The sequence below is a fragment of the Castor canadensis genome, chromosome 2 (assembly GCF_047511655.1).
Source record: "Castor canadensis chromosome 2, mCasCan1.hap1v2, whole genome shotgun sequence".
In the NCBI taxonomy this organism is placed as follows: domain Eukaryota; kingdom Metazoa; phylum Chordata; class Mammalia; order Rodentia; family Castoridae; genus Castor; species Castor canadensis.
In genome coordinates, this window is record NC_133387.1 from 17,341,558 (window position 1) to 17,365,091 (window position 23,534).

At 43.3% G+C, this 23,534-nt stretch overlaps 1 protein-coding gene across 8 annotated transcripts in view; it reads left to right on the plus strand.

Annotated features, from left to right (window-relative positions):
• The first annotated feature begins 7,766 nt into the window (after positions 1-7,766).
• Positions 7,767-23,534, plus strand: part of Dgki (diacylglycerol kinase iota) — a 444,865-nt gene continuing 429,097 nt past the window's right edge. For 2 of the 8 annotated variants that reach the window (XM_074062275.1, XM_074062281.1), the window contains exon 1: positions 7,767-8,161. In XM_074062275.1, coding sequence (XP_073918376.1) covers positions 7,767-8,161 — 395 coding nt within the window. The remainder of the gene's footprint in view (positions 8,162-23,534) is intronic. The other 6 variants (XM_074062278.1, XM_074062284.1, XM_074062287.1 and 3 more) reach the window with 4 other exon arrangements.

Sequence of the window (23,534 nt, forward strand, 5' to 3'; positions counted from 1 at the left end):
TCCCTAAGGGAACCACCTCAACCAGCAAGGGACAAGTGAGAGGAAGTACTGGCTGATAAACTGATAAGCTCCTTCCCTCTTCTGTAGATGTTCTTTTTTGACTTTTCTTGATTTCATGACATCTTTATTTGATCCTTGCAACTTTTCTTGTAAAAGACTACTGCTGTTTACCTTTCTATGACAACACCTAGCTTAAACAATAGAGAGCATATTCTGCAGATGTTCTTGGTGCAGTGATGATGGAAGTCCCATCTGGAACAGGTTCTGATGACCAAGCAAACAGGATGTGTGTGTGTGTGTGTGTGTGTGATGCTACCCATTTCCTAACTCTGTAGCCGGAATTCTCTTGCTATTTTTTTCTTTCTTGTTATTTTTTCTTTCTTATCCTCCCTCCCTTTTAAAAACAATTTTAATGGGCTTCATTATTCTATTTCCATACATGCTTAGAAAGTACTTTGATCATATTCACACTCCCTTCATCACCCTCTCCTTTTCTGCCCTCTCCTTCTGCTGGCTCTTCCCCTCCAAATAGTCCCCGCCCTTTACATTCATGTCTTTTTTTTTTTTTTTAGCTCTATGTTCTTCACATGAGAGAGAACATGCAATACTTGTTTTTTTGAATCTGACTTCACTTAACAGGATGATCTCCAGTTCCAGTTCCATCCACCTGCAAACAACGTAGTCTTCGTTATGGCTGAATAATACTCCATTGCAGAGCACTATTTTCTTTATCCATTCATTGGTTGTTGGGCACCTAGGCTGATTCCATAGCTTGGCTATTGTGAGTAGTGCTGGAGTAAACATGGGTGCACAGGTATCTCTATTGTATGCTGACTTACATTCTTTCAGATATATGCCCAGGAGTGGTATGGGAAGATCATATGGTAGTTCTAGCTTAGGTTTTTGAGGACCCTCTTTACTGATTTTCATCGTGGATAAGGATTCCTTCCCACCCTATCCCATCCTCATCAGCATTTGCTTTTGTTTGTTACTTGATGATAGCCATTCTGCTTGGGGTGAGATGGACTTGCAATGTCATGTTGGTTTGCATTTCTTTATGTCTGCCTTATTTCTTGCTATGCTTTACATCTTGCTTGTCATGTATTGGAGGCTTGGTCCTCAGTGTTGTGGTTTGAAGTGGTGAACATTTAAGAAGCAGGAACATGCTTGTAATCCCATCTACTGAGGAGGCAGAAACAGGAGAATAGCATTTGAGGCCAGTCCAGGCAAAGTTAGCACCAGATCTCTCTGAAAAACCAACTGAAAAAAAGGGATGGGAGCCTGGTTCAAGTGGTAGAGCAGTTTGCTAATCCCCAGTACCATTAAAACAAAAAAAGAGGTCAGAACTACTGGGAGGTCCTTAGGACATGGGGGGCAAAAAGGAACCCCAATCTCTGGTTTCCTGTCTGTCGATGTTATTTTTCCCTCTTGCATTTCTCTCACCTTTATGACACCATCAGCTCTGAAGCACTCACCTGGGCCAAGCAGATGCTAGCACCAGGCCTTGGAACCTCCAGAACTGTGAGCTAAATAAGCCTCTTTTCTTTACAAAGTTAACCTGCCTAAGTATTTTTTTTTCTTTTATTATTCATATGTGTATACAAGGCTTGGTTCATTTCTCCCCCCTGCCCCCACCCCCTCCCTTACCACCCACTCCGCCCCCTCCCTCTCCCCACCCCCTCAATACCCAGCAGAAACTATTTTGCCCTTATCTCTAATTTTGTTGTAGAGAGAGTATAAGCAATAATAGGAAGGAACAAGGGTTTTTGCTAGTTGAGATAAGGATAGCTATACAGGGAGTTGACTCACATTAATTTCCTGTGCATGTGTGTTACCTTCTAGGTTAATTCTTTTTGATCTACCCTTTTGTCTAGTTCCTGGTCCCCTTTTCCTATTGGCCTCAGTTGCTTTTAAGGTATCTGCTTTAGTTTCTCTGCGTTAAGGGCAACAAATGCTATCTAGTTTTTTAGGTGTCTTACCTATCCTCATACCTCCCTTGTGTGCTCTCGCTTTTATCATGTGCTCAAAGTCCAATCCTCTTGTTGTGTTTGCCCTTGATCTAATGTCCACATATGAGGGAGAACATACGATTTTTGGTCTTTTGGGCCAGGCTAACCTCACTCAGAATGATGTTCTCCAATTCCATCCATTTACCAGCGAATGATAACATTTCATTCTTCCTCATGGCTGCATAAAATTCCATTGTGTATAGATACCACATTTTCTTAATCCATTCGTCAGTGGTGGGGCATCTTCTGCCTAAGTATTTTGTTCTAGTAGTGCAATATGGACTGATACACTTTTTTTTTCTTCATTCTTGAGTCCTAGGATTACAATTCCCATAAAAGCTTGGTTTGTAAGCCTTGCCTCAGGATGTGTTTATCAGGGAACTCAGGCAAAACCAAACACTATGCAAATATTTGGAGGAGAGCCACAGTTCTTGAACTGTGCACAGAGATGCTCAGGTCTGTATAGTGAATTCACAGGGACATACACATTTTGGTTGTCCTGATATAAAGCAATACCATGTGAAAGTCAACATGGATCAAGAAGTGAGGGTGATGGTGGTGTTCAAAACGAGTTCAAAGTTTGAGAAATTGACTCATGTACTCTACTATCCCATGAGTAAGTAACAGAGCTACTCAAAAATGTAAAACATTTTTTTCTTTCAATTTATGAGTATAATTTTTTCAAACAGCTATTAAGTTAAGACATAAATGCTTATTAAACTGTTGGAAACTTACTACATAATAAATATATGTGTTAGGTTCTTCTTCAAAAACTGTGTCTAGAGGTTCCAGAAAAATAATTCCTGAGACACTAGGGGTAGGGTGAGTGAGAAGGCTTGGGGATTTCTGAGGTAGAGCTCTATGGGCAGCAGATGTAGTAGGGGCGAGAATAAGCTTAACATGTGTGAGAAAAAGATGGCCAGGAGAGCTGAGTGGGAAGGTGAACCAATCACATGAGACCAGGTGCGCCTTACAGCTTGGTGAGGAGTTCAGTTCATTTAGCATTTGGTAGAATATGATTCACTGAATTCTGGAAAAATCCTCTTTTCTTTCTGTCTCTCTCTCTTTCTTTCTTTCACAGGAGGGCAAGGAGGGGGAAGGAAGAGAGATTAATGAGTGCTACAATGAAACAAAGGAAAACCAGAGCTGGGGAATGTTACCTGGAGATCAGATCAGGGTCACCTCACCCCAAAGGTTAAAACAGCCAATGAAATAACGTGCAATTATTTATGGGATGAGCTGTATTACCCCTGCCCCTATTTCTATAACCTGCTCTAAATTGTATACAAGGAAAGCCCTTTTTGTTCTCGGTGCTCAACCTTTGGACATGAGTCTGCTGAGTCGCTGCCGGCTTGCTTAATAAACCTGCTTCCCAAGAGCTTTGGTGACCTCTCAGTCTCTGTCTGAGCCTTCTGCAATGCTTCTTTCTTTCTTCCTCCCTTCCTTCCTTCTTTCTCTCTTCCTTTCTTTCCTCCCTCCTTCCTTCTCTCTCTCTGTCTTTGATATTTTCAAATACTCTATTATCCTTTGTGGTCTATAAGTAACTATGCTCTCAGAGTGTACATGTGACTGTGCGTGTTCGAATGATTGCTTTTTAAAAAACACAATTCTGGGCCGAGTGTGGTGGATCACCGCTCTAATTCCAGCTACTCTAGAGGTGGAGATGGAGAGGATCACAGATCAAGGCCAGCCTGGGCAAAAAGTTTAAGACATCCCATCTCAACCAATAAAGCTGGGTGTGGTGGTCAGTGCTGTCATCCCAGCTGTGCAGGAGGTGTAAATAGGAGGACTTCGGTGCAGGCCAGCCTGGGCAAAAACATGAGAAACTATCTGAAAAATAACTAAAGCAAAAAGAGCTTGGGGGAAGAGTTCAAGTGATAGAGTGCCTACTTAGCGTGTGTGAGGCCCTAAGTTCAAATCCCAGTACCACAAAAAAAAAAAAAAAAAAAAACCCAAACCCAAAAACCCATGATTCTATTTCCTAAAAATTCCTGATCACACCATAGATTATACAGAAGTTTCATTATTATCTGAAAATTGCAGTCCTATTGGATGATCCATTTGTAGTTCACCACCTTCCCAATTGGCTTAAAAAATTCTAGACTTAACATTTCCTACTTTTTTTTTTTTTTTGAAAATTAGTGCCTAAAGTCTTCTACCATGTCTAGAATTTAGGAGACTCAGGTTTGATAAGACTTGGATGACAGTTGTTGGGCTGAGCAGTATGTGTAATAATTAGCACCCCAAGGTGAGTGTAAGCCATGGGTTTGGGGCTGGCCATAGCAGTGTAGCTCAGAAGAGCCGAGGATTGGACTTAGGCCTAGAAGCTGAATGTCTCAACATGCTCAAGGTTGTTCAACATATATGTACTTATCTTACTCAATATCATACAAAATAAAATTTTCAGTTAAAGTGTCGATTTCTGTGATTGTGATCGAAAGGTTTTTGACCGAGTTTCAACAAACCCATCTCTCAGTGTCAAGGTAAATAAGAAGTTGAAGGGATAATTACAAGTTTACTTAGTAGAGCAGGAAGGAACTGAAATGGTCTACAATGATGATTGACATTTTAAGTAACTTCTCAGAGGGCCACCCCGCAGCAAGTTCACGTGTCCTATGCTGGAATTGTCTGTGTTTCCAAGACGTCTGTCTTAACTCAGGGTACATATGCAAAGACCTGATACACTCTTTAAATATGTAAATCCACATTGGCTTTTCTGTTAGCCTGGGAAACATTCTATCTCCATGTAACCTCAAAATAGGGCCACTCAAAACGGCCATTTTCTTTTCTCTCTCTCCTATATATGTGTTTATATATATTTCATGTATGTGTGTATGTGTGTGGGTATATACTGATCCTCTTTCTTCCATAAATTATAGTGCACTAAATACTCAATTTGAATCTTCTTTTTTTTTTTAATAGTACTGGGGAGAGTCTTCAACCTCTAGCATGCTACGCAAGCACTTTATCACTTAACTCATGTCCCTAGTAAATTTGTTTGTATTTTTGTTTTTGAGATAGGGTTTTGCTAACTGTCCAGGATGGCCTCAAACTCCTCCTGTCTCTGCCTCACGAGTAGCTGGGATTATAGGCTTGAACCACAATATCCAGGGGTTGTTTTTCTTTTTTAGTTAACATTTTAAGATTTTTAAAAACAAATACATCAGTTTCCCTTATTATTCTTAATAGCTTCAGAGAATTCCATTGTTTGGATGAATAGCCATTTAGGTAATTAGTCTTATATTAATGTTAATACTGGATTAATTATCTAAATTAGTAATTTAGGCTATTTCTAGTCTTTAATTTTTGAGTTCACCTATGACTGTGTCAGATGACACATTTCTAGAAGTGGAATTGCTAGATTAAACAGGTCATGCATATCACATATTGATAGATATTGTCAACTTTCCCATCAGAGGGACTGCACCAATTAAACTACTTCAATAGTTTGAGCAAGTGTTGGTTTTCCAACCACCTCACTAATACCATCTACTACCAAACCATTTATTCTGAAAAAGTGACATCTTATAGTTCAAAATTGAATTTCTTTTATAATGAGTGAATTCAAACATATTTTTATGTATTCAATTAGGCTCCTTTTCTCAGTCAATAAGCACTGATAGTCTATGATATGCACATTTATTATGTTACTGTATTATTGCTTATTATTACTGAGGGTGTAGTATACCCTGTACACATATAAGAGAGATAGACAAGTGGCAGTCCAAGCTTAGGACAGTGATCAGTGGGATCCCATTGGAGACTCACCCATCACAGTCTAGAATCATATCACCCACGCAAGCTTCTTGGTAGGGGGTTGTAAACTAACATCTGATGCAGGTATAGCTGGGTGAATCCTGGTGAATCCTTGGTGAAGCAAGGAAGTCTTGAGACAACAAATTCATGTGTGCAGAGATAAGAACTGAGAGAGCAGAAAGCAAGTGAGATTTTCACACGAAACAGCTCTAAGTAGCAGTGTGAAGAGGAAGTGGGTAAGTACACCAGCACTCACTAATATGGGCTTGAAAAATGAGTTAAGGAGTTCTTTGAACTTTGCCCTAATGACAATAAGATATGATTGGAATATTTTTAAGTAGAGGGGCAACATAGCAGAAATATGTTGGGGTCTTGCCAGGAAACAGTTTGGAGAAGGTAAGGCTAGTGAGGAAGGTCTTCCAGGAATTCAGTTATGGTGACATTTGCTTGATCTTAGGGTACATTGGGCATTTGTGAGTCTTTCTGTCAAAGCACCTAAGAGTCCCTTCTGAAGATGTACACACTGTACCCAGGTATCACCACCAAGCAGTCTGGGGGTGCCCATTTCTAGTTGTAGGAGCTTGAGCAGTGAAGAAAGTTACCCCAGAGCAGACCTGTGAAAATGTTCAGAGGTGGGTGTGTGCAGTGCTTACTTAGCACAACACTGGCCATATAAAAACCGAGGGTTTCATAACTGCTAGCTGGTTTTATTTTTATTACCTTTCTTTCCTCCTCTCTGGAAACGCTCTTATCTTCGTATTCTTACAGTGTACATGTGCGGAGAATAACAAAATGTAGGAGCTGGGAGACATTTGGAACATTTTAACTCAATCTCCTAATTTTAGTCATGAGAAACTAAAGGAAAAGGAATCAAACAACTTGTTCTGTTCAGATGAAGCCATCCGTTAACCTCAAGTGTTCAGTGATCGGTTGCTCTTACATACATACATTTAGGTAGTTTGTTTGCTTTTTAGTATAGCTCTTTCTCGTGTTGGCTGACAGCAGCATTTTCTTCCGTGAAAAACCCTTAATTTAGGAAATGATCTGGCTTAAACATTTCGTAACACATTGTTCAAACCACACAGAGTTCTCAATAATCTTAGAAACAAAACCTGGAACTGAGGGGGATAAGTTACATTTCCCAGAGTCTGCAAGCTTGCCCTGGTCTCTGCTGTGGGGTTCCAGGTGGCTAGAAGCCGCTCCTGGAGCTCCTTTCCCTGATGTCCAAAGGCGCAGCAGCACGCAGCACTCTGGTCCCACTTCTGCCTCTTGGATGTTCTTAGCCTTTCTTCTTCACAGAAGACCCTGTCATTCGATGCAATCAAATTAACAGCAGTAGAGCGAGCGCCTGCTGTGCGTTTGGAACGCACCTGGCGAGGATCTGGGGAGGGCATTCAGAGATGAAGGGGGAACAGGCGCTTTAATTCGGCACCTTCTGATCCTTCATTCACAAGGCTAACGAATTCGCTCTAAGGCTCCTACCAACCACTGTCCTGCTACTTCCCCCAAAGGTTTCCCCGTCTGGTGGCACCAGCTCATACACCTGAGAACCGAGAAGAAGAAAATGCTGCCTCGGGCATCTGGCACCAAGGCACTGGAAGCAAGGTAGACGCCACCGTCCACAGGTTCATAGGGCAACTGCCGGCGTAGAGCCCCTCGCGGGTCCCGGTCCCGCTTCCCTCGTGCATTGACCAGGGCGCGGCATTCTTTCCTCCGACTTTCTCTGGGCGCTCTTTTCCTGATGCCCAGTGTGGGTCCCCAGCGTCCCCACCCCCTCCTCTCTTGAAGCCCTCGGCTCCCTCCAGGCAGAGTTCAAGTTCAGCCCTGGCTTTTGCTCCCGATTTAGGAAAAGGCCGGCGGGGGGGCGGGGGCGGGGGCTGGAGGGCGCCGACTGGCCGGGGGAGGGAGAGGGCAGGCGGAGAGAGGTGGCCTCTGATTGGTCGGGGAGGGGGAGTGGAGGCACGGAGTTTCCCACAATGCCCCGGTGCGGTGCAGCCGCGGATGGATGCTGCGGGAAGGGGCTGCCATTTGCTGCCCCTGCCAGCGGCGCGCGGACCTGCCCGCGCTCCCGCAGCCACCGCGGGCGCCAGCGCCGTCAGCCGGCCCGGCCTCTGCAGCGGCGCCGCCTCGGCTCCTTCCGCGGCCGCCGGAGCGGTCGCCATGAACCCCAGCTCCTCGGCGGGAGAGGACAAGGGGGCGACGGGCGGCAGCAGCAGCAGCGGAAGCGGCGCCGGGAGCTGCTGCCTGGGCGCCGAGGGCGGCGCGGACCCACGGGGCGCAGGGGCAGCGGCGGTGGCGGGGGCCGCTGCCCTGGAAGAGCCCGGCCCGAAGGAGAAGGACGAGGCGCTGGAGGAGAAGCTGAGGAACTTAACTTTCCGGAAGCAGGTCTCTTATAGGTAAGCGCGGGGAGCCCGGGCAGCCCAGGACAGGTGCTGCCAAGGGCGGGGGCACCCACTCTTTGCCTTCCAAGAGGCGCTTCCACGGAGTTGGGGTGCGACTCACAGTCTCTCTGTCTGTCTGTCTGTCTCTCTCTCTCTCTCTCTCCTTCCTTCTCTCCCTGTTCCTCCCTCCTTTCCTCCTGGAGGTGTGTGTTTTGTTCTCTTTCAATCCCATCTGTCTGGGCTGGAGGGAAGCTAGTTGCGCCTGGATTCCCCCTGCAACCCCCACGGGTGATGTATCAGTACAGAAGACAAGACTAGGTCTTTGAGGCCAGACAATAACAAAAATCTGTGTGTTTATGTGGGGGGGGGGGCATAGACCCAGAGATGGCTTGTTTTCTTGGGAAAAGTCGTCAAAGTTGCCCCTAAGCCAGTGTCATTTCAACCATTCCCCCTACCTTCCAGATTTCACTGGACAAAGCTTTGGGACTAACTTGATAGCCGACAGGCAGGAAAGAAAGTCCTATACCAAAGAGAAATGCTTACGGAAGTTGGACCTTCCTTGAAATCGCCTATTTCCGACGAGCAGGAGATGGGACTCCGTAGATACGCCACCGGGTGTGGGGGTTATATGTACACATGCTCTCTCCCTCTCCCCTGGGTGTGCCCAGAGGGCAATGTGGGGAGTCTGTTGGCAAGCTAGAGGTGAGGGGGAAAATGGACCATCCTTGCATCTAGGGACTGATGGACTTGTGTGACAAGGACACTGGGATAAATGACTATCAAATTAGGATAAAAGATAACATTACATTGTGTCAGGATCCAAACATGAGAAAGGAGGACTCGATAGCTTCCCTGTTGCCCGCTACCTTCCCCAGGTAAGAAGTAAGATGTTGAGACTACTCCCATTGCTTGGTGATTTTAAAAGTCAAGGTTAAGCAAGCAGAGGTTTACAATGATTTGCACTTGCTAGGGCATGGAGATTTTCTTGAAAAGGGATCAGTGGAAGCATTCTTGTTACCCTTCTCCTTTTGGGTTAGCAGTCACTTCCAGAAACCCATCTAAAGTATTGAGCCTGTCACACCATGTGCTGTTATGTAAGGAAAATCAGATGACGGGTGTGTGGGTTTGTGAGGGTGTGCTTTATTTTTGGGGGGCAGGTGTGAATCACTGGAATCCCCACAGACACTGCCTGAGCTGGAAGGCCTGTCATGAGAACCTGTGCTTGGGCTCTAAACGTTGGCTTCTGGTGATTCCTAATGGTCCTCCGGGTGAGGTTGTGGCTGCTGAATCCCTTGCTTGCGTTTGGTTCACTGTGCGCTGAAGGAGTTTCCCACCTGAGTTGTTCTTAGTTACTTGTACAGATCAGATCCAAATGGTTCTTTCTTTTTATATTTTCAGTTTCTAAAAATAGGCAGATGGGGGGGGAGCGGGGTAGCTCTAAGGAGGTATGCTAGGACACAGGCAGTTCTACTTCTTAGTTACTATGGCCTGTCTGCCTCTTAGGGGAGCAGGGACTGCATTCAGCCTAATTTAGGAGCTGTGAGTTGGAGTGGGGGTGGTTACCTGAAGCACCTTGTGGTTCTGGTATCCTGGGCTTCTGGGCTGAGAGAGGCCCCTGTGTCCTGAGTATTCACCAGACTCCTTGTTGGCTAGGGCGACAAAGCCAGAGTTTGCAAGGGAAATCACTTCCTGCTTGCCTCTTGGCAGGGGTTATTCTCTGAGCCTCTCTCCTGGAAGTATACCCTGTGTGGGGCTGCAGCTTTCTGGGTTGCTTGTTCCCACAGACACATGTAAGTGTGTACATACGCAAACATAAACACGGAAAAGGCCAGTGCTATTCTATTCTAAAGAGGAATAACATGATATTGTGTCTGTCTGAAAATCCATAAAAGTGGATTCTCCTTCTTGGACATCATTTCCTTTTAGATAAAGCTTTATAGTGAAACACCTACATCCACGCCACATTAGGTGGCTGGTGCCAGATTTCAGCACCAAACTCTCTGTGGGTGGGAATTTTTATCAGACTCTCAAGTGAGGCTTAAGTACACTAATAACTGAGAACTACAGCCAGATTTTTTTCCCCCCAAAGGCTAAACAATTGATCCTTGAACTCATATACCCTGCCCAGCCAAATAAGATCAGACAGTTCCACAGCCAGAAGAGTGACAGTGAGGAGGCAGGTGATTTCCTCTGGTGTGTGTTTATCCTGGGTAACCTCTGCATTTTGACCTCTATTATTTATTTGTTTCAGAGTCATGGCGAATGGCTTGTGCACTTGCTATGGTGGCTGTTTGTGCTGGACTCAGAGGGATGCAGATGGGTCTGTTTTGGTAGAAGAGCAGTTTGGGCTGCAGCTGGGTCTGTGCTTTCTCATTTTGGGGGAGCAGCTGAGGACGGGGGACTAGTGGGAGTTAATACAGAAGAGTCAGGAAGGCCTCAGAGAATAGAATCTACATAGAAGAGTTCAGCTAGAAAAGGGGTATGCTTGCTTGTATAAGGGGACATTTGAGGTGGGAAAGTGGAGATTTGCAGGTAGGGGAAAATATCTTTTGAAGAGCATGGATATTTGCAGAATAAAAGTTGATGTGAACGCAGAAGGGGGCAATGGAAGTGTGTGTGTGTGTGTGTGTGTGTGTGTGTGTGTGTGTGTGTGTGTGTGGTGTGTGTGTGGGGGTCTCATCTGCTCCTCCTGTTGCTAAGGAACATATAAGCTAGGGTTTAAAAATAAATGGAGAGTGGGTGGGCATATGCAGTGACTCCTGTCTTTTTAGGAACCAGAGCCCTTTACAAAAAGCCTTTAAATAACTATTTCTGGAGGCAGATTATTCATTTTTGACTTGACTTTTACTTTGTTAAGTAAAATAAACTCCTTTATATACCCCTAGATTTCCCCTCATTATCTTTTCTTTGTTGGCTTTTTTTGGGAACCATTTTTTCCTGTGAGAATTCTTCCTTTATTTCAGAATCTGCACCCCTAGAACAAATAATATCTGTAGACTGTAGAGCTGGAGATTTTAGAAGGCAGTGCAAGTGAGCTGGTACTTTTAAAATTACTACTTCCTTTTTCTGTACAAATTATGGTGCTGCAACAGATACATATGTGTAAATGACTATATAATGTGTAGGAACTGGTTTTTTAAAAACTGCCGTAAGAATTCCCATTTAAGTCAGTAAAAAAAAAAAAAACCTTTCGGAACTACTCAGGGGAGGGGAAACAGAAGGTAGCTGATGTTTATTATGCTCTGGGTGGCAGGCATTATGCTAGGAATTGTCTGTTGTATCTTGTTTGATCTTTGTGACATTCCTAGGATGTGATTAGGAAGATTTGTGTTCTATAGAAAATGAACCTGAAGCAGAGAACTTGGCACAAGGCAGATATGACTGCAAAGGACTTTCTCTGTAGACCACGCCATGCTGCTTCCTCACACATTCATGCATACATGAATCCACACGTGTACACTGCTCTTTTGCCTTATCTGCAAGCTACTACAGGACATTATATTCTGTATTATCTCTTGTATATCTCATCCTTTGGACTTTGGCCCTTTGGCTGTATAATTTTAATGCATTCCTCCACTATTTCAGAATGAAAAATGAGTATAAAGTCATGCTTGTCAGCAAATTGATTGGCTTTGCTTCTGAGAACAAAACCACCAACATGATACCCGCCTGTTATCTCTATGAAGATACCCATACTAGAGATGTATGCGTCTTACAAAAAAATTTCTGTGGGTGTTACTTAGGTGAACTGAGGTCCAGTGAAGAGCTGTTCTGTCTGTACGTCACTCATCGTGCACTGCCCAAGGGGTAAACTTGGGCAGAGCCTGGTAAGTGAGAAAGTATGATTTTGCTTGTGAAGAGGCCTGGGCAGTTATTACTCATGAGCTATCAATGCTTGTGCTTAAGTGTCTCTACTTAGAAGCCAGGATGGAAACAACTTCCTTCTCAAAAGAAGTTCTTTTGAGAAGTAGCAGCAAGGAACATTAAACTCTTAGATTACTTACCCAGGTGAAAAAAGGATTTTCTATTCACAGGCTGATGATGAAGAACACAGTTGTCATCCCTCCATGTCTGTGGGGGATTTGTGTCAGGACCCTCCCTGTGGATGTCAAAATCTGCATATACTCAAGTACCTTGTATAAAATGGCATATAATTGGCATATAATCTACGCACATCCTCCTTTAAGCTTTAAATCATCTCCAGAGTACATATCACACTAATAATATAATGGAAATGGTATGTAAATAGTTGTTCCACTGTATCATTAAGGAAATAAGGCAAGAAAACTATCTTTGTATGTTCAGCACAGATACAATTAGTTTTTTCAAATATTTTCAACCCACAATTGGTTGGATCCATAGATGCAAAGCTGACAAATATGGGGGGCTGACTGTATTTCCATTTTATGTTTTGTCTGGCAAAACAAGATTGTGTAGTTCTAAGAAAGACAATTGAGGAGCTGGAAGCCATATAGAATAACACAGGCCTTGTTCTTCCGCACATTGGAATCGGTAGTGGATCACGGAGGTTTTATTTTCTCCTGACTATCAGTCTACTGCATCCTCCTTTGTAAATCAATTTTATTTTATGTTTTGATCTGTGGTCTTACACATTTGTTAGATATTGAGAGACTTCAGGATCAGATGAAAACCGTGGCTCTAATTTAATGTTTCCGTCCTTGGTAATTACTTAGGTGCTGACTAAGTGTGGGCTTCCTCAGTTAGGACACACACCGGGTGAGATTTCAAATTAACCACTGTCCAGACTGCTTCTTCTGCTCGGATCGATCATTTTGAGGCTGGATGTTCGCACAGGAGAGTTCTAGTAGGGAGTGGGCCCTGTGCAATCAGGGATAAGGAAGAGGAAGGGAACTTGCTGCTGTTCATTTCTGTTATGGCAACAGCAGGATTGCCTCACAGGGCCAAATTAAATTAGGCTAGTGCTAGCTCTTTTCAACACTCCACTTTCTAACCTGAGAAAATGAGGACTCCTAGGGAGAGCCAACCTGGTCACACCTCTCTGGTCTTCTGGGCTGGGATCTGAGATCCATGGTCCCTATGCTACCCAACTTATCCTTAGAGTTGAGTACACTAGGCAGTAAGAAGCATTGAGAAACTATCGCTTACACATTGGGCTATGACATTTTCCCTCTTACCCAGGTTTGCGTTGGTCACACTGATCCTATGGGGACAGATGATTTCTTTTGAGACTCTAATCATAGTTTCAGGTCAGTAGTCACTGCGCATTAGTGGTGTGAGCTTTTCTTATGGTGAGTAACTGAGTGAGGAAGGTCAGGGAAAGCCACATCTAAACCAGGTGGCTTTTTCATCCTTAAAAATTGAATTTGCTCAAAACAACTATAAAATGGACTAATTCCTAATTGTTTAAACTGGTTGGAACATATTGCAAGCACAACAAAGCAGGGTAATCTAGGAGATTAAAGAAATAAAACACCAAGTTATGTTGCTTTGAACACAAGGCTCTCGTAGCTCGTCCCTGGCTTGCTCACCAGGCAAACTCCTCTTTAGGAAGGCACTCGAGAGGGTTCCCTCTCTGAGATGGGTGCTCATCCTCCTCTGTTCTCGCATGGTAGCTTTCAAAAGACTGTTAGGACTGAGTTGTGACTTTCCATTCTGGGAATTAGACCGGAGTTTGAACTTGATGTTGTCCTGCTGATCTTGAGCGAGCTATTCATCTTCTGTTTGAGGCTCATTGTGTTCATCTCTAGAATGGGACAATAGTGGGACCTCCTTAGAGGTGTTGTGAAGATTCAGTGAGTTACTTTATGGAAAGGACTCAGCAAAGCACCCTGCACAGAGATAACGTCTCGAATTTGTCTTTTTCTACGTTGTGTTCCTTTGAAGACAGAAACTGTACCTTACCCTTTGAATCACTCCAGTCTTGTCCTTCTTGCTCAGTAGGTATTGGATAAATATTTATTGAATGAATATATTTAATTACTGTCTTTAAATAAACTGCTCATATTATTCATTTGGGGTCTGTCTCAATTGCAATTTTTCTTTCTAGTGAAAGAAATGCCTGTCTTTTCCTCATTTATGCTTTGTCCAGCAGCCCAGAACTGTTTCTGTTTACAACTTCCTGTGTGAGTACCTGTGCCAGCCATTTAGCCAGCTGTTGGAGGCTTGTGGAGGGTGGCAGAAGCACTTCCTTAACCATCTATTTGCAGCTTGTCAAAGAAAAGGCCTTAATTTGCCTTCTGAGTAGCACTAATTAGCTCTCTGGTTCTCTTTCTGTCTGTCTCATCCCTTTCCAAGGGGCAGCATTGATTTTCTCCTCAGGGGATTTTCTGTTGACGTTTCTTTCTGTGATTAGAACTTAACAATGCAGAGAGAGATGGCAGCCCAGGGTTCCTGGGGTCTGTCCCCACTGTGGTCCTACCAGCTCTGGTGACTCTGGCACCCTCTGCTGTGGGTGACTTCATTCATCCTCTCCTTCCAATCTATGATTGACTGTGAGGGAAAGTTATTTGAGAAAGGATGCTTAGTCTACCTTATGACTCTGAGCTTTGGGGTCATTTTTAACTCACTTAATAGCAAAGTCTTTGAAAAGGTGACAGATACCTTTCTACTTATAGAAAACCTACTAGGCATGTGAAGAATGACTTGTGAGTTTCCTTGCATCCAGGGTGTTCTAAGAGAGATGGCATGAACTCTGGTTGGGTGTTTTAGGGAAATGTAAGTCTTTAGGTCTGTGATACTGGCTGAAGGAGGAGGTGGAGGCTGGGAGGGAAGAAGTGGGAAGAAAAGTCTTTGTGGGTGAGTGTCAATGTTCTTTTCCTCTAACCCTGACTTTGTGAGCTTTTGAAATGGAGCAAACACCCTTGTCTTAAAGACAGAAGCTTTCTGACAAGGGCTTCTACTGTTCTTGTATTTAACCTCCATAAATTTTGCTCAAATGGAGATTTGATTTTAGATTTTTGGAATCACAAATAATTTTCTGGTAAGGAACCAATTCTGGTTCAAGCTACATTAATGGTCTGGCTTTTGTTGGATGAAGGGGAAACAGTCAAAGTTTTCAGCAGTAGCAATTAATCTCCAATCAAATCTCATTATTCTTACCCTTCAATTACACAAAGAACAGTAGAGCAGTGCTTGACTTTGGATCACTACTTCTCCTGGCTGTGTGTCCTTCTGCAGGCAGCTTAAGCCCTCTGTGTCTTGTCTTCTCTATCTGTCAAATGGTAACTGTAGTATTATCCCCCTGTAGAATTACTTGAAATTTAAATGAGTTGATACTTATAGTGCTATCTGTTACAAAGCAAAGGCCATATGTGTGTTTATTAAGTCCACTTGGGAGAAGATTAATTTATTATTCTTCAAAATATTGAACATCAGTCAGATGTCAGATGGCTGGTTAAATTGTTCAGCTAATGTGAACATGAGGTACACATACATGTAAGAAATTTCGTTACTTAGTTACGGGTTTTGGCATTCCTGGAGGTACACAGTATCTGCTTTTCCTTTCACAACTTATTAAAACGTAGTTCACCAGGCAATGTGAAGAGAATGTGCTTTTGAGTGTTCTGGGAACTGGAGCAGACAGAAGGCTAAAGGCAGAGCAGACAGGAGTCACTGTGCAAAGGAGTCAGGTAGCAGTAACCCTGACTCCCAGCTGGTCACTTGAGCGCAGGAGGCCAGATGTGCAGACCTGGTGACAGGGGTGGATGACAGAGCTTTGCCATGTCAGGGATGGACACGTGGATAAAGACAGAAGCACTGGAAATAGAGTTGTGATTCCAGGACAGAGGTCATTTCTCTTCCGGGCTGTCCTGATGGTGTCTGCTTGTGTATATAGATGGTGGCCGGCTCGCCTGTCCTAACAATCAGACAAAAAGCTTTACGGATGCTACCTGCCCAGGTTATTTAAAAAATGGAAGGCTCAGCCTTCTGGGATGTTTCATCAGCAGTGTCAAGTGGCGGAATGCACTAAAAAAAAAAAAAAAGACATCTATTTCAGCTATTTGTTGAATAAATAAAGCTGGCTTAGGACGCTGAAATGTATTAGGAGGGGTAGATCCCATTTTCTTTCCTCAAAAGACGAGGATAAGGCAGTGTGGCTACTACATGTGTCGTGTGGATTCCGAGGAGATGGCCAGACGGGAAGCGTTCCTTGTATTATTATGGGGTGAAGTTCAGTAACATTCCTATGTTGTTATTTGTTTGGCATTACTGCAGTTTTAACTCACAGCCTGCGTGTGCTAGGCAGGCTCTCACTCTTCTTACAAAGCTGAGATTACAGATACGCACTCCATACCCAGCTTGTTGATTGAGGTGTGGTCTCACTAACTTTTTGCTGGAGCTGGCCTCAACCTCCAGTCCTCCTGATCTCTGCTTCCTGAGTAGTTAGGATTAGGATTATAGACATATGTCACCATGCCCAGCCTTGCAGAGGATTTAGAGGGAAGAACCTACTTAAATACAGGTTCTCCTTCAATTTTTAAAAAAAACTATTTATTTTTATTTTGTGGTGCTGGGATTTGAACTCTGGGCCTCCTGCTTACTGGGCAGGTGCTCTACCACTCGAACCATGCCCCCAGCCCTTTTTGCGTTTTTTAGTTTATTTTTCAAACAGGATCTCAAGGTTTTTTTCAAGGTTATCCTTAGACCTCAGTCCTCCTATGTCAACTTTCCGTACAGCTGGGTTTACAGGTATACACTACTATGCCCAGCTTTTTGCTAAGTTTGTCCCCTCTCAGTGCCAAGACAGCTTTGGCACATTTCTGTTTCTGTGGTTGAACCACTGTGATTAGCATCTGAAGCTAGACAGGAAGTAGAAAATCTAGGTGCCCCAGAAGCTGCAGATCACGGTCATCCCTGTAGAGTGGACAGTCACCAGAGTGGGCACCCACAGGGCTGTGTGGCCTTTTCAGTTGTCAGTCAGTGCAGCCATGGTAACAAAGACCATAGCGTGGGTGGCTTATAAACAACAGATATTTATTTTCCATAGCCTTGGGGCTGAAGTCTAGGATTTGGAAGCCAGCATAGTCCAGCTCTGGTGGGGCCTCTATTTTGGGTTGTATATGGTCTCCATCTTACTTTGTCTTCACAGTGCAAAAAAGAGGGACTGGAATGAGCTGTGTCTTTTCCTAGAAGGCTGCTAATCTCCTCCATGAGGGCTCCACTTTCCATCACCTAATCACCTCTTACTGCCATTATCTTGGAGGTTAGGATTTCAGCATATGAACTTTGGGGAGACACAGACATTCAGCCTAAAATTCCGGCCTGCCCTGCTTTTCTCACAAGCCCTCAGAAGCAAAGGGCACACCATTCTTGCCCTTCCTGGGGGCCTCCAAACAGTTCATTCCCCAGGTTGCAAAGGCAACCCATGTACTTCCAAACTTTCTGCAAAGTGCAGCTTAGAGAAGGAAAAAGCTTTTCTTTATTGAAATACTACCTACGAGGGTTAGCTTACTTGCTTCGCTACCCGTGTAATATTAACCATTGCAAGTTACTGATTTTATCAAATGCTCATTCAAGAGCTTCTAAACATTCTATTTGCAGTACTACACTGAATTTTCAGTTAGGCAGGGACTGTTATGATTTCCATTTTACAGGTAAGAACATTGAGATGTAGAGTTTAAGCAGCTTGTGTGAGGTCACACAGCTAGTTAAGAGACAAATCAAGATGGGTGGCCATGTTTGAGTATTGCTTAGTACATGAAGCTTCCCTCCTATAGATTGTCATTCTGGTTCTTCTTTCACCCTTCCCCTTTTTCGGTGTGCAAATAGTCCTGTCTTCACAATCCAGTAGCTTATTAGGCCAAAATCCCTGGAGGGGAGACTCCCACTTATTTTGTCTTAGTGAGCTCACCCAGGACACGGAGAGAGGCCTTAACAAGGTTGGTTAGTAAGAGCATCTTCCTTTCATGTCTAAGCCTGTGTCTGAATGGCTACATGCTGCTTTCAGTTGCAGGCAGGCCAAGATCAAGTTCCATGGGGGTTCTTTTAAACTGTGAATTTTTCATTGCATAGAATGGGGAAATAAATCTAGTTTCCTAGGCCCTGAAAATGATTACAGGAATTATAACTTTGCACTGATCCTTTTAAATTCCATCTCTGGGACAAGAACTCGTGACTTGTAATTACAGAGGGGAACTTGAAGGAAGGGGAGCGGTGGAAGGTGGATCGGGGTGCAGGGAAGAAGTTAGAGCTAAAGTACTGACTGTATGGGCTGAAATGGCATTGCCAGACTCTTGATTAAAAAAATTCTTACAAGAGGTCCTTACTTTTAACTGGTGGGCCTGGTCAGGTACAAGTGTTTGCAATATTATTCTTTCCCATAACAATGTCCTTTGGAATTCATAAGTGCATACGTGTGTGCAGAAGAGACACCTAGAAAGTTTCAAGGGAACATTTCAAAAAACCTGAGTCATTCTTTCACATTTGAAGCAAACCTTCAGAATTTCTTAGGAAAATAAATCCCAGTTCAAAAATAAATGTCGATGCTATTTAAAGATTAAAACAGAAGCTTTCTATGAGCCAATACAAGATTACTTATGACAAAATCTAAGGGATTTTTTTTTTAAGAACTTCTAGAGATTTCTTTAACTGCTAATACTGACTAAATTTAGGTACTTAATAACAATAAAAATGTGTGTTGGTGTATTTAAGGCTTACCATTTATAACCTTCTTTCACATAAGTGATCTAATTTTACCCTCCAAACAATCCTAGACTCCCCATGGTTTTTCCATAGCCATTGTACACCGAAGGAAACAGAGCAGTTAAGTGACTTCCCTATGGCCACATGCTGGTGATAGGCACTGCACTGACAGGCTTAGGTGGCCCTGGCATCTGAAGTCTCATATATTTTTCACTTCAGGGCACTCTTTCCACATATCATCGCATGGAAATATAGTTAGCAACATTTCCCGATTGTTAACTTTATTTACTAGAATTTATCTCTGATGTTCATTACAGTGGACAAACTTGGAATGGATCACAACTGGATTACCAAATCCATAGTTTGTTAAAACCAAGGATGACCTCATTGTCATCCTTATTACCCTTCCCTTGTTCATGAAAACATGAAACCACAAGCGTGATGGTCTATGTTTGACACTTCTACTAAGGAGAGAGAGAGAGAGAGACAGAGAGAGAGAGAGAGAGAGAGAGAGAGAGACTCTTCTTTGCATTGGTTGCTAAGCAGCAGCCATTTCATTGTAAAGAAGATTCAGTTCAAGTAATGACATAGGTATTCCAAGAATAGCATTTCATTTTATACCGACTGCATTTCAGGTCTCCGTGGAACGCATGTTCTGGCAGTTCAGAGATTTTAGGGGAAGGAATAGCTACCCCAAAATATTTATTGAATATATGGAGAAAATCCAATAGAGCTGATCACCTAATGACCACACTTCTACCTCCCACACACAGTTAGCAGTGAGCAGCAAGTGTAGTTTTACAGATTTGAAAGTGTCTTCTGAAAATACAGCTAATAAACAGGTATGTTTTGAGCTCTGTTCCACCTCTACCAATAGTCTCTCCTTGGTGTTCTCTGGATCATTTAGAATTCTAGGCTGTTTAAAGTAATATGGCATAGAACAAAATTTTGTTGCAGTCAAGAATTTGGCCTGTGGTCAAGATTTCACTATATTGAGATATTGCTGGTAACTGGAGACTTAAAAATGAAGATAAAGAAAACATTGTACAAGGCTAGTGGAAGTCATGGATCTCAGTCTTACCAGGAATCAAAAAGGGTGTAAGTATAAAGGAAGACCTGTGTTGACTGTCCTTCTAAGTATGTGTGTGAAGGGGAGATGACAAAATGCAAAGCTGTCAGGGGATTTATTTTTTATTGTGCTGTCATTAATTTTGAAGGCTACACAGTTGGTCTGTGGAAGCCCTGGCTCTGACTCTTAAGGCATTTCTGCCATCTCTGGTGTGAGTTAAACTCTTCTGAAATGTATGTGGACCTAGATAAATATATTTTCTTCACAGAAACATAGGAGTTAGGAGCAAACTTTGTTGCTGTGAGTGCACTGTACAACACCATTCTACCCGGCTCCCCTCCCTAAGTCATTTGAGGGAAAATGCTGTTTCTGGGAGTTGCCAGGATGCATAGACACACTGGTCTCTAACTTCCAGTAAGTTGTCCTTCCATTTAAGGCAAAGTACCTCTTCCAGGAACTGAAGGTAATGTTCGGAAGAAGTAATACATGGACGAGCTCACAAATGGTGAACTGTTATCCCCCTGTGCTGGTGGGTTCATTAATGTGATCATTTTCGGCATCTTTCCAGCAATTTTTTTTTTTTTTTTTTACAATTGCTCAAGACTTCTTTGGTGAGGCAACTCTGCTGTTATGGAAACGCATTCTCTACATTGGGAAACCAAGTCAAGAAGGGCTGCATACCTGGCATGGAACCGCAGAAGAGCAAGACCCTACGAGGCACTCAGAAAGAGCATGTCTGGGAGGTGCTCAGGGACACACCCTCACCACTATGCATAGCAATATGATGACAATTATCCAGGCCTCATTGTGTGCCAGGATCTGTGCTAAGTGTTTTACATTAATGGTGTCAGTAAATTCTTATGATAGCTTTATAGAAGGGTAGGAGTGCGGAGGAGGCATGGGATAATGAACTATCATGCCAGCTAGAAAGCAGTAGTGGAACCCGGATTTGAATGCCAGAACATCCCAGCCAGTGCTTTTAAGTATGACTGTGCTATTTCCCACTATGAATGTCTAAATACAAAACCTTGTGTTTCCCTTGAAGCATTTCCTCTACCTTGTCGTGTATAGCCCTGAGGGACTGACCACCAAGCTGCCTGGCCCTTCTCCACGGAAACCAGTGAGGTCTTTGGAAGCTTCTAGGGGCAGGGAGCTTCTTCTCATCACCTTCCACCTTAGGGAAGCATATGACCTGAACTTTGAACAACCAGGCTCTTTTGGACCTGGACTTTTATACGACTGGCAGAGGGGCTGTCATATTGTTCACATCCATTAGCCTTGCTCTGGTAGGGCAATGCCTGCTGCTCCGGCCCTGCCTTTATCCCCGGGATTGACTGCCAGCCTTTCTACCGAATTGTGAACTAACCAGCATCTTCCCAGTAAATTTCCTTTATGCCTAAGTTCACCAACTTTGTTTTCTGTTGCTCTCAACTGAAATATAAAAGTAAAACTTAACTGAAAAAACATGATTGATAAGTGGTTCACCAGCCTGTACTAGTGAGTGTAGTCAGTGTCAGATGGTTGGCATTAGGGAGCTGTTTATACTGTGATTAGTTCTTATTGTTAGAGAGTTTTCATTATACAAAACATGGGGGTATTATTATTTAGTAAATTTTAATATGAATTAGGTACTTTTTGTTTCCTTTTTTTATTTTCTTTAATTATCAAAAAATTCTTTGAGTTATTTCTATTTTAAAGATGAGGAAATTGAGTCTGACAGAGGGGAAATAATTTGCTTCAAGAAAAAGAGCTAATGATTGATGGGCTGAGTTCTAAGTCACCACAGCCTACACATCGTCCGTCTTGGGTCCCAAACTGACTCCTCTGTTTTTACCTACTGGGACTTCATTTTCACTTGTGGGGGACATTCCACGTAATACTGCTCCCTTTTTCTATATGGCAGGTCTTTAAATATTTAAGTCACATGTCACTTATCTCTTTAGCCCTCCTTTTCTTAGACTGACCCATCTCTGCTTTCATTATTATCCCTTATCTTTTCTGGATCTCTCTAATATGACAGCATAGTGGGTTATCCATAGTTTTCATCATAAAAATGGTGTACCACACTAAAAATGTGATCTAACTAAGGCCACTCCCAGCAATACACAGTCTTTCAAATTAGAAATAGGTCTCCAGTGTGGGAGGACAGGTTTACACACATCTTCCCTTACCCAGAGGCAGGAATGAGCATGCTGGCGGGCAGCCCTCAGGCTGGGTATCTGTCTCCACCTGCCCCTCCTCTGGATACTTCACTGTAGGACATATCTACATACTGTAGGGTAGAGTTGTGGGGACTTCCCTTGCTGCAGCTGTTGGTTGTGAATATGGATAAGCATGGGTAGAGGCCAGCTCCTGTAAAACTCATCCCCAAAGCCAAATTGCCCAACCACTAATTCAACAAATTATTGATGCCATTTTCAAAGTTTTGCTTAGGTTGCATCAATTTCACTTAAGGCTCGTCATTTCAGTTTGGCTAAATGTTTACTTGGCATGTTGCCTATGTATTTCAGACAACAAACACTTCTAGAATGTTCAATATTCATCTCTCTCCCTGTCTGTCCATCTGTCCCTTCCTCTGTCTCTCTCCTCTTTTCTTTAATAAGACAGGACAGGCTCTCTCTTAAGTACTGTTTTTTACCAACTCTGTTTCTCCCAGACTCAGGCCTTCCCTGTCCTCCCTTGGTCTCATTGCAATAGAGAAATGCCTGTTGGTCAGCTTTTCTAAAACCGTCTTTAGCTCTTTGGCTGAGAGGCTCTGGCAAGCTTTCTTTTAGTGAGTGGACACAGAAATGATAAAGAAACCCCTCTGTGCTTTGGCCAGACTTGTACTTGGTGGCCAAGAAAATGATTACTGAATTCCGAGGGGCAGCATTGTACCATTCAGACACTAGGACTGTGCCGTCCAGTACAGAGGAACTGGTTTCCTGTGACTGTCAAAGGCTGTTGAATTACCCAGATGCCAAATCCACTTCCTCAGTCACACTAACCACACATGGCATGCTTAGTACCTGTGGGCAGTTAGTCGTTTTCACATCAGGCAGCACAGATAGAGAACAGTTTGATCACCACAGAAAGTTCCACTGAATGCTGCTGCTCTGAGGGATGTGTCAAGATACTAATTCATTAAAGTTGCAGAAATCCAGCCATCCTGGAATGGTGAACTGGAATGATTCAGTTCTTGAATTGAGAAAGTTAAGAAGTTATATTTTCAGAGTGTAACCGGGAAGGAGAAAGCAAGACAGGGCATGGAGAAGGTCACTCTTAGTGTTTCCCATCATGCCTCTTTTCATGCGTTCCTCCCTTCCTCACCACAGCAGAGACTGGCTTCCCTAAAGATAAGGACAAGGAGTTTGGCTTCTGTTTCTTTATAAACCACACCTTCCCCTACATTGCCAAACACTTAGCGCTCTAGGCGTAAGTTCTATAGCTTTTGGGTAGGCTGGGGAATCTTGCATCTAAAATAGCTCAGCTTATGGTGGATGCATGTGGGGGTAGAATGAAGAATGGGGAAGAATGTTACTGCTTCATCAGTAGGGTCCTAAAGTCTGGGCAAGGACGTGATCCAAGATGTGGGGGATAAACTTGGAGTGTGGACAGATAGTTTCAGTTTGTGTCTGTCACAAAAACTGCCTATTATGCTCCCTGTTTTCTTCTTAGCAATAGTTCCCATCATGCTCAATAAACATTTATTTTGAA